Consider the following 18,637-nt stretch of genomic DNA (forward strand, 5'->3'; position numbering starts at 1 on the left):
CAATTTCATTAACTTAATTAGAATGACTTTATAAGCATATTCTTTAGATGGAAAAAAGGTTCAGATGTTCCATTATGTACTAGTCTAAAAAGTATAATACGATATACAACTAAAAATAATGTTTATTTCAAGAATGATAAATTTCTAGTCTTCTGAATTAAATGGCAAGGAGAAGATTAGATGGGAGTAATGTCTTTGGGTAAGGTCAAGATTCAGTCCCTCCACTACCGACAATGATATGTTGTCCCAAAATCTGTCCCAAACTAATCATATTTTAATTTAAATATTCATGACTTCATTGTAATTGGTTAGGTACAAATTTTGGAATAGGTTTGAAGACAGCATATACCCATCCCTTCCCCACCCACATGCAATAATTAGGACTTTTAACCAAAATGGTCATTAAAGCAAAAGGTTCAAGACACAACAACTAGTCAATGGAGTGCCCAATCCTGTTAAAATAGAATTGCATTTTTATGACCAAAATGTACTCTTAAAGAACTTTATATAAAAGAGGATGAAGTATCTCATTTGAGAAGATAACTTCTCTCCTTACACCAATTGAGTAATGATACAACAAAAAAAGCAATGACATTTTTATTTTTTATTTATAATACTATAATATTTTCAAAAACAATAACTAATGAGTTCGATACAGAAAGATAAATTAACTTAGAGACGTGCAACTTATTCCAAGACCAGTGTTGGTACATTTACATGGGACAAGTATCGCCTGTAATTTTTTGTTATGCACATGTACACCGATTAAAAAGTTCACAAAATAATATTAAAATATTAATTTTTATTTTTATAACTTTTTTTTTAAATAAATGAAATTTTCTCATTCAAGTGGACATAAATGGAGAGATGTGATCCCCATCTATGCATGATGGTCCCACCATGATGGAATAAGCTTTCTCTCTACTAATGGAAAGACAAATAGTTATTTTTCTTCATATTTTTAATGATAAAAATATAATTTCATATTAAACAAAAAAATAAAAATGTCATTACATGATATTTACATCTAACTTTTTATATGTTATTATGTGATAACTTGTAAATAGAGATGATCTTTGCCATAATGGTATACTCAAATAATCCAAGTCTACTATATACAACCATCTAAGTTCTTTAATAAATAGCAACCTTATTCTAAAAAAAACATTCATTTGGGCACATGTAAGCTCTTCACACGTAGTACCCCCCTCGTTAAACACGTTTTGTAGGACATCATTACAACGGTAACACCAGGGAAAGTTTTTCTTTATATCTCACAAATTGGCTCCACTTTCCATAGCTCAATTATCATCTAAATTTCTCTCTTTTTACACTATATGTACAATATATAATATATATTTATAAGTACCTCAATATAGTTCACACACTCCTTCACAACTTGCTTCTATTTCCTCATGAAGATTCAGAGACTTATCTACCTCTTGTTGGTTCTGTTTAGTTTCATTTCAAGCTCCCAAGCCTACAAATTCTATGTTGGTGGAAAATATGGCTGGGTTATTAACCATTCTGAGGATTACAATCCATGGGCTGAAAGGAACAGGTTCCAAGTTGGTGATTCACTAAGTAAGTTGTTTAATTTCCATTGCAAATATCATTTTAATTTGTGGCTTAATGCTTGTGATTGGTTTTATAAACTTATAAATAACAAAAATAATTATGGGTTTGTTTCTTTGTTTGTTGTTATAGTTTTTAAGTATGAGAAGGGATCAAACTCAGTGTTGGAAGTGAACAAGGATGATTATGAAAAATGTTACAAGAAGAACCCAATCAAGAAGTTTGAGGATGGAAACACTGAGTTCCAAATTGATAGATCAGGTCCTTACTTTTTCATTAGTGGCAAAGATGATAATTGTGAAAAGGGTCAGAAACTTATTGTTGTGGTGTTGGCTATAAGACCCCCACCTCCTCAAACTCCTTCTCCTAGTGTTCCATCACCCTATGTTTCAGCACCACCAAAAGCTCCTTATGTTCCAACACCCCCAAAATCTTCATCTCCATCACAAGCTCCTTCTATACCTAAAGCTCCATCACCCTATGTTCCAACACCTCCACAAGCTCCTTCCCCATTATATTCTCCTCCAAATGTTCCAAAATCTCCATCTCCTAGTGTTCCAAATGCCCCTCTTGAAGCTCCTTCTCCTAGTACTAACACTCCTTATGTTCCAACTCCCACAAAAACACCCTCTCCTATTTCTCAACCTCCCTATGTACCAACACCTCAAAACACTCCTTCTCCTACTAATCAACCACCATATATATCAACACCTCCAAAAACTGCTTCACCCATTTCTCAGCCTCCAAAAAGTGGTTCCCATATTTCTCAACCTCCCTATGTTCCAACACCTCCAAAAGCTCCATCCCCCATTTCTCAACCTCCAAAAACTACTCCTTCTCCTATTTCTCAACCACCCTATGCACTAACACCTCAAAATAGTCCTTCTCCATTTTCACAAGCACCTTATACTCAATCTCCAACTCCATCAAAGTCCACTTCTCCTATCTCTCAACCTCCACTATCAGCACAAACACCAAGAGGTAACAGCATCATTGCACCATCTCCATCACCAACAGTTCCATCTCCATCACCAACATCCTCAATACCCATTTCACCATCACCATATGCTAACTCTCCATCTTCACTTTCTCCATCACCTTCACCTTCTGTTCAAACTCCGACAACCTCTCCGGTCTCCGATACTTCTCCGACACCATCATCGCCTCCGTCATCGTCGTTGAGTCCCGGAGGTTCCGCAACAACACCGTCCACGTCGTCGTCAAATGAAACGGCACCAGCTCCGCCAAGCCGTACGTCGTTTGCATGGGTTGCGACGCCATCAGGGTTATGGGTATATTCAGTTACTATTATAGTTGGTTTTTCTCTCACTACTATTCTTGGGTAGAAAATTATTTGTTATATTTTTTTTTTAAAAACTTTGGATATAGTTGGTGAACATTTTTATTTTTCATTATTTTTATAGGGACATAAGAGATTTATCTCATAGTGTTATGAATAATTTATGAGTGTAATTTACCAATGTATAAATTGAGATTTGTTGCTGAGATTTACCAAGTGACCATAATAAAATAATTCTTAATAATCAAAATAGTGTTACGAAGTAAAATTCTATGAAACTATTGATTAGCAAGGCTAATATAACGAGATTAATTGTGATGAATTTACAATTTCTACACTGAATAACTAATTATTCACTTTTTTTGTTATTTTGCAGAATATTTTAATTCGATTCATTTTTTAAAAGATATGACTATTATAATTAGGTAAGTGTGTAAAAAATAAAATCACTTACATTGCGCCATAATTAAAATATATGGGTAAAATTATTTTACTTTAATCTTTGAAATGCATAGTTTTTATAAGCTTATGCAAACTAATTATTAACATATTTTCTATCTTAAGGCAAGTACATTTTGTAATTTTTAAGGAAATATCAACTAAGAAAGCAATTAATGAATGGCTATGTAGTAATCCATGCTCCATAATTTGTATGTAGCTTTTCATTCTAGAGAAAGTGCCAATATGGTGGCCCACATGATCGAACTCTTGTTTCTTTGAATTTTCACATAGCTTTAATTATCTATATTTTTTCTTGTTTATCATTAAGTATTATTGTTTTTAGTGTATGTTGACGTATGTTAAGGATTATATTGAAAACATGTTCTCATATATAATTACTACTTATTTCACGTTTATAAAAATGATAACTACACTAGTTTATAATACAACTGTTTTAATGGGATTCATTGACTTGTGCCTTAAGGCATGCACTCAATATATAGTGCTTACATGGGTGAATGAATAAACTACATGAAGTTTTGAAATTAGTGGTCTTGTTTTTTAACACGTGATTAAAAATACCACTAACCATCTATGTGAATGAAATGAACAAACACTATTAGAACTAGAATACGATCGCGAAGTTCCATTGTTACATTGTATGAGAAAAGTGAATAGTTACAAGTGAGACACCATGTCTTAAACCAAAACCTTAAGACATTAGTTACATGAGTCTTTCATTCTTATAAATTCTTTCACTCCTCTTCATATATCTGATGTGAGACTTCACACTTGAATAAATATGAGTTGTTTAAGGATCTATTGAACTAACACATATATATTGTATGCATTGGAATTGAGATCAACGGCTCTCGCCCCTAAATTATTGATTCTCACTGTCTCCTTCGTTTTCAGTGAACACAAGTTAATTAAATATGAGGATATTCTATAATATGTCACTTTCACTAAAGCAAAATAATTTGACTTCTAGTGGTAGGTAAGTAGATTCCATTTCATACTCCAAAGCAAACTTAAATACGTGTTCTACTATTTATTTCCTTATTAATTGAATTGAATTTGTAACCATGAATAAGATTATCTTAAATTTTAACCCTATTCTAAATCTAATTAAATATAATATAATTTTTATTTTAAATTTTTTTATAATACATTTGTGAATATACGACTAATTTAGGACAGAAAATAAAATTCTTAAGGTTTGGCCAAGGTATCTGATATAGAATGGGGATTTATTGTCCCAAAATGAGTATGTTCTCATGTTCCTAGTTAATGAGATTTCTCCAAGTAATATAAATATGTTATTTTATGTTTTTAGAATTTTTCTTTTTAATGAAGTATCACTTTTTCACTGGTCTGATACAAGAAAATGGGACAATAATTGGGATAGATGATCTCTGTACATCTGATATATAGAAAACACTTTTTGTACATGTTAGATTAACATTAGTGTTCTCGTACGTGTCAGATGTACAGCATGCATGTGAAACGCGTGTGAGATTAAAAACATATTTAAGTATTTTATTTTATTTCGATATTTAACATTGTTACATCAAAAATTGTATCCACCAGTGAGATTTGAAATTAATCTCAACTACGTCTTCTTTTAGTCCTAATAATTACTTCTAAATTTTCTACTCAATATTTCATTTCAAAATTATTCTAATACTTAAGAGTTAAGAGCGTTGCACTGATTAAGGAATAAAAAATGATATTAGAATTCACAACTCTTGAACTTTTAATGTATAGGAGGAATTATTGGCAATAGAACAAAATTGAAAATAGTTAGGTCCATTTCTACTTTTGATTTCTTAATAGGTATTCTAAGGATATTGGTTAACATCTGAAACTTCTAATATGTGGTTTCAAGTTTCAATTATTCACCATAAACAACATTGTAGGAAAAGCAAAATCAAACTTCCCATCTCCTTTTCAGCCTAAGAACATTTAAATAGGTGAATAGTTGAAACTGTAGATATTCAAGTATTAGAAAATATAGAAGTAATTATTTGAATAAAAGAAAATGCTGCTGAAACTTAAACATGGGTTGCATAGACTATTATAAATTGATTAGTAATATGATATTACATTTTTATCCCTCAAAATATAATGATATGATATTTCTCCCTTAAAAAAATTAAGTGCAAAATCAACAACATCTATTCAGTAATAGAGGAGTCTCATTCATTATAAATGGTCGGTCAGCAACATAAAACTAACATTAACACCTCCCTTCAAGTTTGAGACAAACCATCTGGAATGAGAAATTTATAAGACTGGAGATGTATATGTGATGAGTAAGGATCTTTTCTATTAATGGAGACACAAATGTCATACAATAACACATAAAAATTAACATATGATAACACTTTTATCCTTTTGGTTACCATAAAATCACATTTTTACTATTTAAAATATTAGTAAAAACAATCATTACAAAAGATTATCCTGTTCTGAAGCTTCAGATTTTAGTATCTGATTGATATCTTCTATATGGTATATACTGTTTTGGTATTATTACTTGTGAATTTTCTACAACAAAGATCTGTGTATACTTCACTAATGAGGGATTAGAGACATTGTGTACAAAGATAAAGGAAGTGATGATTGGTGTTTATAATGATGTCAAATATAACATGGTTATAAACTTATAATACTCAACCAACCTTAATCATCACTTTTAATCATACTGTCCATATGTGTTAAGGTACGAGTCTTGTAGTATCTTTTGCTTTATCCATGCATCACAAATGAAAATTATACTTTTACTTCTCGATATTCATAACTTTATTATGTTTGTCATAGGGTGGTTAGGTCCTCTCAAAACTTAAATTAATGACTTCAAGTAATGTTATAGCAAATGTAATTTATATCTTTCATACTAAAAAATAAATGTATACACCATCAATCTATTGTTCATATTTAAATTTAATCATGATGTGATTCATCTTATGCACAAATAAGATATTGGTATGATGGTGTAAAATTTTATTGGTTAAAAGATCCAAAGTTTGATTCATGAGTATGACAATTATTGAAAGGGACAACACATACTCTAAAGGTATGGGGTTCTTAGTACATAATAAAGATCAATTGTCTTTTATCTCTAATCTTGTCCCTAGTAATGTTCCAATCCAATGATTTTTTTAGTATAATTCTAATATATATATTTTTTTCCCACCATATCCTTGCACTAGAGACAATCCTATTTAAACCGTAACAGATTTTTTTCATCCACAAGACTCAAACCCAAACCTTACTTAACGAGAATCAAACATGTACCACTTGAACTAACACGTGCCGATAGTATAATTCTAATCTAATAAAATTGTGACACCTACTAATTTTTTTTGAATAATATAAAATCTACCTATTCATTTTTTATTAGGTCAAAAATTCATTGAAAATGTAATTTGATTGGGTAGAGAATAAAAACAAAAGAAAAGTGATTTAATTTTATATTCTATTCCACTATGAACTCTTAGATATTCCTCTCCACAAAGCTTACCCAATTGAGTCTCTCTTTCTCTCGAGAATCAATCATGGCAGCAACAGCCATAGTTGGTCTCAGCGGCATGAAGGTATCGCAGGCTTACCTTGAAGGCAAAGCAGTGAAAGAAACCAAAGCTTTAATGGCTGAACTGTGTCGCCACTTCTACACCCTTGGATGGGTTTCTGGGACAGGTGGCAGCATCACAATCAAGGTGCACGATGACTCCATTCCTAAGCCTCATCAGATTATACTCACCGCTCCTTCTGGTACATTTCTTTTATTCCTCACCGTTATTACTTTTTGTGCTTATGCTTTGTTCACTTATACCCTTTTCCTCTATGTGTTTTTATTTCTCTATATGTATGTCAAGTTTCGATTTTGTCCATTTTTCTGATTCTGGGTTGGTTGTTTTCGTTTTCTGGATGTGTTTTTTTTGGTAGTTTAATTACTCTATTCCTCTATGTTGAATTTGATTTGATTTATGTATATGCTGTATGCATTTACACTTTGTGTGCATATCAAGTTCAGATTTTATGTTTCTTGTGATTTTGAGTTGGTTTCTGAGTGTGCATTACTTTTTGTACCAATGCCCTCTTCGTATGTGTGCTTTGATTTCTGTGTGTGCCTATTGAAGTTCACGTTTGCGTTTTCTTGTGATTTTGGGTTGGTTGGTTTCTGGATGCTCATTGTTTTTTTGTACTTGTACTTTCTTTCTATGTGTGCATTAAATATTAATTGCTGTAAATGTGTTCCAAAGCTTAGATTTTGTGGTTTATTGTGATCTTTAGACTTCGCCAATTTCATTTTGCTGGATTGCCTCAATTCTACATATATGGTTATTAGCTAAGAATTTAACATGGTTTTAGGAGCAGGAGAAAATGAAATTGTATAAAGTGTTAATCATTGCTTCATTTTGTTCTTCCTTTTTGATGAAAAAAACATGTGTAGGTGTTCAGAAAGAAAGAATGGAACCAGAGGACATGTATGTGTTATTCCAGGATGGGTCAGTCTTATCTGCTCCATCTCCCAAACCATACCCACATAAGCCTCCCAAGTGTTCTGATTGTAGCCCACTTTTTATGAAGGTAAGGTTTACACAGTATTAATTAGTAATTACCATAATATATGAGAGATGCAGAGCTTGATATAAATATTCTATTTCTGAGGTTTCAAGTTCATTTACCCATTTTTTGCTTTTAGTATTTTAAGATATTATTTTTATGTACACTTTTAAGTTTTACTATTCAAAAAATTGGAGTGGTGTCAGAGTGAAGGTCAATGGTGTTGGGCTTTTGGACTTATGATAGTACTAGTTAACTGTACACATTCAGTTGATTAGTGTTCTCCACCAATTGCTTGACTCATATAGTCATATATAATAAAATGCTATAATATCTCTATATTTTCATTTCTAACAGCAAGTGTTTCTATAACTTGGCAATTGAAGACTGTTTACTGTGGAGTTTTCATCTTTCGAGTTTTGTCAAATCTAGCTGGCCTTAGAAAATTAAAATTTTGTGTGGTTGTTATTTCTATTATCTTTTCTTCCACAAGTTACCAATTGGTGCATCTTTCTCTTCCTTTCCAGGCTTATGAAATGCGTGATGCTGGGGCTGTTTACCACAGTCACGGGATAGAATCTTGTCTTGTAACAATGATCAATCCTTTATCGAAGGAATTTCGAGTAAGTATTTCTACATGAATGTTTTTGTTTTGTTTTATGATGTATAGGAGTCTTGTCATGCAGGATCAGTATAAAAGAAAATATCTAAAAGTGGGTTTATCTCAAGATATTTAGTTAACTTTTGTGGCTTCCGTTTATGGGCACTATTTTGGGTCAGAATTTGGAAATTAAATGTTTAAATGTCTTATTTGTACAATCCAAGGACACCTAATGGGCTTGGGTTAGTAGTAAGAGTCAAGCTTGCTGTTTGGGTGTTGTTTTGTTGTAACTTGCTTTGTAGTAAATTGTGCCTTGGAAGTTGTAGTTTAATCATTGTAATTTGGAATTCCCAAGAGATTAGGCTTGAAAGGTCATAAAGTCTTAAAGAAATTAGCTTGCACTTTAAAAGCTAAACCTCAACCCTTGTATTGCATATCCTTTTATTTGAATATTAATCCAAAATTATCTAGGATAACTTTCTTCTTCTGTGTTTTATTACACCTGAAGAACCAGCCATTGGCTGTGTTAACTCATTCTTCTCTCAATCCCTCTCTATTGCTTGGTAGAATCCTATCCGGTCTCTTAGCCCTACCTCGTCTCGACTGTTTAGATTAGAGATGCACATTCAAAATTATGATACATGATTATTAGTTATTTTATCTTTGGACGGACTTGGGGACTAGTAATAGAACACACGACTGAATTGCAAAAAATATCTCATTGCTTGGCAGGAATGTTTTGAAACTTCCTTAATCATACTTAGAGGATTAAGGAGAAAAGGATAGTTTTTGTAGTGGCAAATGACTATCCAATTTTCAGCCTAGCATCAGATTTGAGTTCATAATACTAGCATGGGACATCCTTCTTGGTGGCATAACTAACTCTTGGTTTGAAAGCCTCTCTCAGCAACCCAACTTTAGAAAATTAATTATTAATAAAAGCATTGAAATAATTGGATAAACTGGAGAGTGCCTAAGGCAGAATTATTGGCACTTGAGATAAGCATTTGGATTTTATACTGTCTTTGAATATGTGTACTAGCTATCTACTTATTATACATGTTCAAATTTCTTGAAGATTCTTGGCTGCTTCTAATCATGAAAAGATTATGAAGGTTTTATATGCTACACAGAGCAAATACATTAAATACATTGTTTTGTGTTATATTTTCCTGATCAAGGGTAGGAATGTAGGACTGTGTTTTGTACATGTTGTTATAGCTCATTACCTATTGCTTTGAGAAGAAGAAACATACTTTTGAAATGGTTACAGTTCCACTTTTACACTGTTTGTCTTACCTCATTCTTTTATTTCCTCTTCCTATTTTAATTTGATTCTGATTGTCTCCACAAATGACAGATTACTCACATGGAAATGATAAAAGGAATCAAGGGGCATGGTTATTATGATGAACTTGTGGTCCCCATAATCGAGAACACGGCCTATGAATATGAGCTCACAGATTCTTTTGCTAAAGCTGTATGTTTCCTTTTCATGGCTCTGCATACATATCATACATATGTGTTGCATACCTTGGATGATTTCCATTAATAATCTTGTTTTTATTTTATTCATGTCTCAGTTACCTAAGTTAGTTTTTATTTTCTTCTCAATTTGTAGATTGAAGCCTACCCAAAAACAACAGCAGTGCTTGTTCGCAACCATGGGGTATTTGTTTGGGGTGACTCATGGATTAGTGCTAAAACGCAGGTTAGTGTTCTCCACATTCCACCGGAAGGTTGCGGTCAAATTTATGTTGTCTATTTGAACTTTTTCTTAGGAGTTCACTCTGAAAAAATACGACAACTTTTTTTTGTTGGGGTGGGGGTGTTATATAAATCTTGCTTTCAGTGAATTGCTGATTTTTCTTCCAGTCTGAGTGTTATCACTACCTCTTTGATGCTGCTATAAAACTTCACCAATTGGGATTGGACTGGTCTACTCCAGATCATGGTCCGAAACAAGGTGCAAGAAGAGGTCTAAGTCTTGCTGGGGAGTCAAATCTTTCAGTTAAGGCAAGGAAAACAGAGGGTGAAATTGATCCATTCCCAGTAAGTTCACATAATCACCCCTTTTTAAAGCATTAGATCTCTAAACTTATAGTATTTTTATTTCCTTAAATTTCTGAAACAAGATCCTCTATCCTTAGTAAATTGACAGTGCTAGTGACCAGTTTATAAGATGTTGGACATATCCTGCAGTTGTCTCTTATAGTTTCAAATTAGATTCTTAATTATTATTTCCATTTGGATTGCAGCGTTGCGTTGTTCTTGACATTGAAGGAACTACTACTCCCATATCATTTGTTTCAGAAGTTCTCTTCCCGTATGCCCGTGATAATGTTGGGAGGCATCTATCTGCAACATATGATACCCCTGATACTCAAAATGATATCAAGTTGCTTCGCTCCCAAGTAAGTTTTTTGTAGAGCTGTAATGTTAAGGTATTTATATTTCTCCAATATAGGAATCTGTTGGTTAGGCATTGAGCAATAGTAGTAAAGTACTTTAGACAATGATATGCTGAATTGACACTGAAATGAAATGTTGGAGATTTGAATGGGATTGTGGCTTTGAACTGCACTGTGCATAAGTATTAAACTTTAAAAACACTAATGACTTAACTGTTTGTCACATTTGTATCATTCAATTTTTCTTCAAGTGATGATACCTCCTTCTTGGGTTTATTGAGCATAAAGTTAAATAGAAGTGGTCCGTCATTGGAGAAAAGAGATAAACAAGAAACTAAAGTTTCATATGCAAAATGTATGGTAATAATAGGGAAGCATGGAAGCCCGGAACCAGTCCACCTTCCCCAGTGCGATTTGAGTATCAAATAAAAGATAATAAGTTTTCACTGAATTGATATATGGAGATTTAATATAAATGTAATATTCAGTGAATTTGGACCACTGACCTCGTGTCCATTGTGTAACAGATTCAAAGCGACCTTGAACAAGGGATTGCAGGTGCTGTGCCTGTCCCCGAAGATGATGCTGGGAAAGAGGAAGTCATTGCTGCTATTGTTGCTAATGTGGATGCTATGATTAAAGCTGACAGAAAGATCACTGCCTTGAAAGAGTTGCAAGTAGTTAAACCTGTCATTGCCAGATTTGTCTCTTGATTGAATTCATATTTGTGATATTGCTGATGTTTAGCTATGCAGGGTCATATATGGAAAACTGGTTATGAGAACAATGAATTGGAGGGAATAGTTTTTGATGATGTACCCGAAGCTCTAGAAAAATGGCATGCCTTGGGCATAAAGGTGATGTTTTATGATTCTTAGCTCTATATCTCTTTTTGGTTCATTTGTTAAATTTCTACTTGTCTATTTTTAATTATTATCCTGCAGTTAGACCCCACACATCTTAGCTCTAATCAAATGATCCTACCTTGGCTTTTGTGCACTTCACTGTAATTCTGCCACACACCCCAATCAATGCAAGCAGATTTGCACACATTTGATTTGCAGGAAACTTTACCTTTTATATTTGGATATCTGAGATGCCCAAGTATTTTAGATGTCTGTGTACCAAAAGCCCCTTTTATCATATTAAGTATGTTTATGCTATTGTTTCTTATTTGTAAAAATTATCGTCAACTCTAATCTCAGCCAAAGTGTGTTGAGGGTGAAGCAACTGTTGTTATTTTCTCATTTTTCTGTTGGCTAATAATTAAACAAATAGAGAAATCACATTTTGTATGCATTCTTTCTTTTATCTGAAGTTTGCATTTTAATTGTTATTTCTGATCTCTGCAACAGGTATACATATACTCTAGTGGTAGCAGGTTGGCACAAAGGCTGATATTTGGAAAAACAAACTATGGGGATCTAAGAAAATATTTATCTGGGTTTTTTGACACCACAGTGGGGTAATGTCTATTGATGTTTCTCCTCGATGATTCCTTGTTCAAAGAGGCCTATATTAATGCAAAGCTCTTTCGCAGGAACAAAAAGGAGACACCCAGTTATGTTAATATTTTCGAGTCACTTGGTGTCGATAAACCTTCTGATATTTTATTTGTCACCGATGTTTATCAAGAAGCTACGGCCGCAAAGGCAGCAGGTATGAGCTTTTTCTCTAACCCCTCGTCAAATTTAATTTTGTCCCCCTTCAAGATTACGTTGATTTAAGAAATTAAATCCTTTGTTTAGTAGTGTTAGAAGAAATAAAATAAAGGGTGGCCAAGGGCATGGGGTTTCACGCGAGGGGTCTGAGGAGGGTAAATTTATATACAACTTCATCCTGCAAATGGAGAGTCTGTTTCTAAGATTTGAACCCGTGAACTTCAGATCACTGGGCTGGGCAGCAATCTTACTGCTGTGCCAAAGCTTATGGCAATTGAATGCCATAGGAAGAAGAGTTTTAGTGTTATACCATTAAAATAGTTATTTATGTGAGGGAAAACAGCGTTAGCCATTGGAACTTCAAGCCATAAAATTAGGCATTAAGGACAGTTTATTGCTTTAGTTTATGAGCATTACACAAATAATGTTATAAAAATCTTCCAACAAGTAGTTTAGTTCTTCACTACTATATTTATTTACGTTTTAAATAAATAAATATATATAACAGTCACTACAAGAAATTTGGAATAACCAATGGCCAATAACGTCAAAAATACACTCGTAATTGGCTATCACCAACGCCTTCATATCTGTAGATAAATCACTTGCTGGTAACTGTTACCCATGGCCAGGCCACAATAATGATTTTTCTTTTTTAAAAACCAGTCAAATTACCAACGGCTTGGCTGTGTGTAAAGTTACCCATGACCAAGTCATCAGAAATGGTATTTCCTTTTTAAAATATTACAAAATTACTGATGGATAGGATGGTCGTCGGTCGGTATTACCGTTGGATTCAAGGCTGTCGGTAAAAATCTGCAGATACTAGGGAAATTTCTTATAGCATGCTTTGGGAAGTATTCAATTTCTTGTACAAGCTTATTGCTCACTATTCCTCTAGCCCTAAGTGCTTCAGGAAGCTGAACTGCTACTAAGTTAGCAACACATGAGTCAATTTTTTTCATAGAATCTGATAAACTGATAAAAGTCAAACTAAAGCCCATAAAATGATTTTCAGTAAGTTCTTTGTAAGCATTATAAAGGTGTATAATCAATGTTTCACTTAGAATTATGGCAATGCTTTTTGTTCTTCTAAATGTTACCTTTCTTTTCAATTGACAAATAAATGTATGAAGACAGTATCTTCCATCTGGATTGAGGAAACACAAAACAGAAAATTGGCAACAATTTTGCTTCAGTAAATGAAATATGTCCCTTTAGTCCAAATCACACACCAATTACACTTGCACACACATTATACTTGTGACTTGTGAGTATGACATTTTTATTTGTTTGCTTGCTTTTGGGTCTAATTCCGAACAAAAAGCATAACTTACCACCCTACTCAAGTGCCAATTGGTTGTCTCTAATGTGGCCTCGTATTGGTGTGGCAGAAGAATTTTTCTTGCCTTCCCTAGGATCAGTTATATGGCCAAATAATAGACTCCGTATTTTATCTGCATATTCATTTGTTGATAATTGCCTGCATTTTAGGTTTGGAGGTGATAATTTCTATTAGACCTGGAAATGGACCACTCCCTGAAAATCATGAGTTCAAGACGATCAAATCCTTCTCGGAGATCTAGCGCGTTGCAGTCATCTTTGGTGATGTTAAATGTGTCATGATATTTACTATGGATATTGTAATGTTCACTTCTTAAAATGAAATAATGTAATATTTTGCTCAAACTTATCTAGTATTAGTTATTTATATGATTTAAATCTACTTACATTTCCATTAGTATCGTAGGGCACACATTACTGTTTATGTGAGGTAGTCATGTTTTTGCATTACCAAAAAGTTCACTTTTTATATAGTCGTGTGAAAAGTTATGGAAACAATCTCCACGCTTGCAGGAATAAGACTGCTTATATCTACCCGGACTCTATTATAGGTCGAAGTTCCGTACACCGGGCTATCCACAAAACTGTATTTGAATTGTGTTTTCATATTTTTTATGCAACCCCATTAGGTAATGATTCTCCTTTCTCTGCCAGCTTCTATAAAATAGCAAAAGAAAAGTAAAAGACTAAACCAAATCACATGGTTATCAATTGCTACCTATTTCCTACATATAACATGGGGTAGTATTAGACAACATGCCATATTCAGAGTAACATCAAGAAAAGGCCCCTGAAGCTTGTTTCAGGTGTTCTTCTTGATCTATCATGTGGTCTTAGCAATTTGAAGCTTTAACTAATTACCTACTATCTGTCAAGAAAGTGATGTCAAATACAAAAAGATGTTTCAAATTTGCATAAAAATGAGAGGTAAAAAGATATTGCCTCTTTATTGTGCAATGCACCATCAATTTGGTCCATCCTTGATGCAACTAAGTGACAAAACATGATCAAAGTATTAGAAAAGAAAAAGGTGGTCTTCATGTTTTCTCTGCTTTTGTTATTTACATATTGTTTCTTTTATGCCTTAGTTTCTCTTAGCATGATGGTTCTAACAAAAGCCCCACTCTCTCTATCTTATCTTCTCTCTTGTCTTTTTGTCAAATCTTCAATGCTTCCCACTACAATCTAGGAAGAGAGAAAGCAACATTAGTGGCTGTTTTACAAGATGAATTATTGGTATTATTGTTATTTTAGTTTTTAGGAACAATTTGTTAAAGGGTATACCTCCAAAGCCATTTTTCCTTTTTTTTTTCTTTTTCTTTTTTGCATGCTTTGTACTTTATGTATGTGCATAGTGAAATTTGTGGTCTGTGTCTAGTACTAGGAAAACAGCAGCCACTGTATCTGGACCATATAAAAACATCACAACTCATCTAATTGTCACATGGTTTGGGAACAACTTGTTTGAACAATTTCTATGATTAACATATATACATATAGTTCCTATACAAAATACAAAATTTATGATCAACACATGCATAAGTCCTATTCCAAACACAAGTTTCATGATCAAGTTTGTTGTAACATTTAAAATTGAAGGAAATGAGGTGTTTGGTACACAACCTTAGTTTTAAATTACTATTATGGTTATGCTTCATTTGTATGGTGATGATACTATAGTAATGACTATCAAAATTATAGCAATGTAGCTGCAAATGTGGTTGGTGACCTCAATTTCAAAACATGATAAAATTTCTAAGCAGGGTAACATTCATTATACATAAATATTCTGCATTATAAATTTGAAGAAAGAAATGGACTTTGTTATACATGGAAATTATGCAGAAATGGTTTTTAATGCAATAGGAGTTGAGAAAATATTAAAATAAAAAACACATATCATATCTGCACTATGAGTTGCTTGAGAAACTGATAAGAGGGACCCTCTCAATCTTCTTGAATCCACACACCTTCCTCTGGGTGCAGCTTTCTGTGATGACAACAACATAGGACTCAGTCATATCTTTAGCAAAATCAAGGTCCACAGCCATAATTGTGGTTATAATATTGCAGTTTTGGTAATCTCCACGAGACCATAACTACAAACGCGTTTTCACGTTCCGCGACCATAATCGTAATTTAAAACTATGGTTGTGTGCCAAGCACCTCATTTCCTTTACCTCTCTTTGCATTTGGATTTTGTTCATATCTGAACACAACTTCATTGGTGTTTGGTGTGAAAAAATCACACCTAGACACTGTTAAGAGCCTTAAATTGAATGAATTCATCATAACCAATTAAAGGAGAAGCTCTACCCTGTGATTATTCCTAAGATATAATTTTCTAACAAAAATTCCACAAAGAATAATTCCTGGAATAAATATGAAGACAAAAGTAAAATTGATTGGAATAAAAAAGAAGACTTTTTTCTTTCATTTATGAAAAAAGATATAGCAGAAATAAAACAAAGAAAAGGGCTTTGCCACTTTTACAATTAGACCAAACTCTGTTACCTTGTTTCAAAACCCATGTAACTTTCCCTGATTGAAACAAACTCAAATCATTGACTACACAATTATACACAACAATCTCTCATCTCAAGAAGATGATGATTCTGAAACTCTAGGTGAAGTTAATGGAAAAAGAGTCAACAACTGTGGCTTTGAGTCTCTTGGAGTTGTTGTTCTTGGAGATGGATGCAAATAAAACCCTTTTTCAGCTATAGCCTTTTCCTCCTCTGAAGAGTTTCCCAATGAAGGAGAAGAATTATCAAAAGGGTCATCATTCAACAAAGGTGTAATAGGACTAAGAGAAAGAGAAGGAAAATCAAGCAAACTAGGAGACAAAATCTCTTGCATCCTTGGAGAGAATCCTGCAGAATTATGTGCATAATTCGGCATCAAAGTATTGATCATGAGACTATTCTTCAGGCTATTCCTTCTTTCAAAAAGCTTGAAACCTTGCTTCTTTGGTGGAATATTAAAATTCCTTGATGGTAGTGGTGGTGGTAAAGATAATAAAGGATCTTGTTGCTGAATTATTGGTTTAGTTTTTTGGATTGTTGTAGTTTCTGATGAACCAGTAAGCATTTGAACAACATGCTTGAAAGTAGAGGTATCAGCTTGAACAAAAGTTGTAGGATAAGGACTAGAATCAGATCTTGGAGTGAGTGGTGATATTGGAATTTGCATACAATTATTGTTGCTGCTTCTTGGAGAGTTCATTGGAGAATCTCTTTCTTGAAGCCTTGAACTCATTTCCATTGATTAACAACAAATATATGAGAGACACTGAAAAAGGTTGGTAGAGAAGAGAAATATCAAAGAGTGAAAAACAATGCTTCAAGAAAAAAAGAAAGAGAGTGTTGCTTATTGTGTCTTTGTTCTGTTCTGTTCTGTTTTGTGTCTCTTCTTACTTTATACTATTATTTTTTGATTTTCTTTTCTTGTATACATTATTTTAATTTTGGTGTGGGGTAAAGTATTTAATGCTGGTAATTTATTATAGTAATTATACATTAGTGTATGTATGATTCTAATGTATTTGTTTCAACATTAAATATTTTGATAATATGACAAGAAAATAGTCAATACTGGTATTATTTTATATTTGTTTTATATATAGTATTTAATTAATTTTTTTAGAATTCAATAATTTTAATATGTGACTAAGGAAGAAGTAATGATATAATAGTTTTGTTTTTATCTATCCATTACCATATGAATTAGATTTTGTTGATAAAAATAAAAGTCACTTGTGTCTTCAATTGGCCTTTAGGGAAATGTAGACGCACATAAAGTCAATACACATATTAAGAAATCATTCAAATATATTTTATTTTGACTACAAAGTTTAATTAATTTTTAAGAAATGGAAGAAAAATAGAATTATTCCTAGTTCGTTTTTATGTATCATTTAATGTTTGAATAAATATACTATACAAGGAAGTTTTAACAAAATTGTCAATTTTTATCCTCTTTCTTATGTCTACTTTACCAAAAAAATTCTCTCCACAATAGTGTGCACAATGATTATAAATCTATAATTGACAAGTTAATAATTAATATTATATTGAACTTTGAAACAATATATAAGTAGAAATATATTTTCTAAAAAATCGACACTTTAAAATGATTAGAGGGAGTAATTAATAAAAAATGATTAAATATAATAGGAGGAAGTAAGTTTTTTATTCTAATGGTAAGTTTAAAATTTTTTCTCACATCTTAACTATCAATTTTAGGAAAATCTAATAGTTTAAAATCTATTCATTAATTCAAACTATTAGATTTCTCTAGAATTGGTGACTAAGATACAAAATAAGATACAAATATAATTACTTAATAATTGAAATAAAAAAGTTTGAGTAATTCTAAAAAATCATAAGAGCACAATAATTTATGGAAAAAAAAATTAAAAAACTTAAGTTATGGAATAGAGTGGTATGTATTTTCTTTATTCTTATTTATTTATTTATTTATATATATATATATATATATATTTTATTGATGCATTATATCATATTAAATATTTACAAATATTTGGGCCCAGTGTAATGTATTTTAAATATCATTCAGTAGTATATTATTATATGTAATATTTTTCATGTCATTTTTGTAAATAAAATATTTTAATGATGTAACTGCATATACTTTCAAGACAATGTACAAAACAATTAAATTTTCCATAAATAAATAAAACAAAAATTAATTTGACATTGTATTTTTTAAT

The 18,637-nt window shown here is 32.3% G+C and overlaps 3 protein-coding genes across 11 annotated transcripts; 2 read left to right on the forward strand and 1 right to left on the reverse strand.

Moving 5' to 3' along the window:
- On the forward strand, positions 1,212–3,082 carry LOC109334791 (early nodulin-like protein 2). Of its 7 annotated transcripts, none has more exons than XM_019570740.1 (3): positions 1,212–1,584; positions 1,708–2,746; positions 2,789–3,082. In XM_019570740.1, the coding sequence occupies exons 1-3, from the start codon at positions 1,416–1,418 to the stop codon at positions 2,919–2,921; spliced, it is 1,341 nt and encodes a 446-aa protein (XP_019426285.1). In that variant the 5' UTR covers positions 1,212–1,415; the 3' UTR covers positions 2,922–3,082. The 7 variants fall into 7 exon arrangements, with proteins under 7 accessions (XP_019426285.1, XP_019426286.1, XP_019426287.1 ...); XM_019570741.1 differs by having other exon boundaries at positions 1,213–1,584; positions 1,708–2,222; positions 2,271–3,082; XM_019570742.1 differs by having other exon boundaries at positions 1,213–1,584; positions 1,708–2,182; positions 2,255–3,082.
- On the forward strand, positions 6,836–14,882 carry LOC109334518 (probable bifunctional methylthioribulose-1-phosphate dehydratase/enolase-phosphatase E1). Of its 3 annotated transcripts, XM_019570339.1 has the most exons (13): positions 6,836–7,093; positions 7,776–7,912; positions 8,416–8,511; positions 9,850–9,969; positions 10,111–10,200; positions 10,365–10,541; positions 10,748–10,903; positions 11,428–11,577; positions 11,656–11,757; positions 12,256–12,365; positions 12,441–12,559; positions 14,056–14,161; positions 14,604–14,882. In XM_019570339.1, the coding sequence occupies exons 1-12, from the start codon at positions 6,877–6,879 to the stop codon at positions 14,145–14,147; spliced, it is 1,566 nt and encodes a 521-aa protein (XP_019425884.1). In that variant the 5' UTR covers positions 6,836–6,876; the 3' UTR covers positions 14,148–14,161; positions 14,604–14,882. The 3 variants fall into 3 exon arrangements, with proteins under 3 accessions (XP_019425884.1, XP_019425883.1, XP_019425885.1); XM_019570338.1 differs by lacking the exon at positions 14,604–14,882 and having other exon boundaries at positions 6,837–7,093; positions 14,056–14,302; XM_019570340.1 differs by lacking the exons at positions 7,776–7,912; positions 14,604–14,882 and having other exon boundaries at positions 6,934–7,093; positions 14,056–14,302.
- Positions 16,310–17,358, reverse strand: LOC109334520 (VQ motif-containing protein 4-like). Its single transcript, XM_019570341.1, has one exon. The coding sequence runs from the start codon at positions 17,167–17,169 to the stop codon at positions 16,504–16,506; it is 666 nt and encodes a 221-aa protein (XP_019425886.1). The 5' UTR covers positions 17,170–17,358; the 3' UTR covers positions 16,310–16,503.

The sequence above is a fragment of the Lupinus angustifolius genome, chromosome LG19 (genome assembly GCF_001865875.1).
Source record: "Lupinus angustifolius cultivar Tanjil chromosome LG19, LupAngTanjil_v1.0, whole genome shotgun sequence".
Lineage (NCBI taxonomy): Eukaryota > Viridiplantae > Streptophyta > Magnoliopsida > Fabales > Fabaceae > Lupinus > Lupinus angustifolius.

Coding starts and splice junctions, on each gene's coding strand:
- LOC109334791 (XM_019570738.1), top strand. CDS start 1,416: ATGAAGATTCAGAGACTTATCTACCTCTTGTTGGTTCTGTTTAGTTTC. Junction 1,585..1,707: donor CCAAGTTGGTGATTCACTAA/GTAAGTTGTTTA, acceptor TTGTTGTTATAG/TTTTTAAGTATGAGAAGGGA.
- LOC109334520 (XM_019570341.1), bottom strand. CDS start 17,169: ATGGAAATGAGTTCAAGGCTTCAAGAAAGAGATTCTCCAATGAACTCT.
- LOC109334518 (XM_019570339.1), top strand. CDS start 6,877: ATGGCAGCAACAGCCATAGTTGGTCTCAGCGGCATGAAGGTATCGCAG. Junction 7,913..8,415: donor GTAGCCCACTTTTTATGAAG/GTAAGGTTTACA, acceptor CTTCCTTTCCAG/GCTTATGAAATGCGTGATGC. Junction 11,758..12,255: donor GGCATGCCTTGGGCATAAAG/GTGATGTTTTAT, acceptor TCTCTGCAACAG/GTATACATATACTCTAGTGG.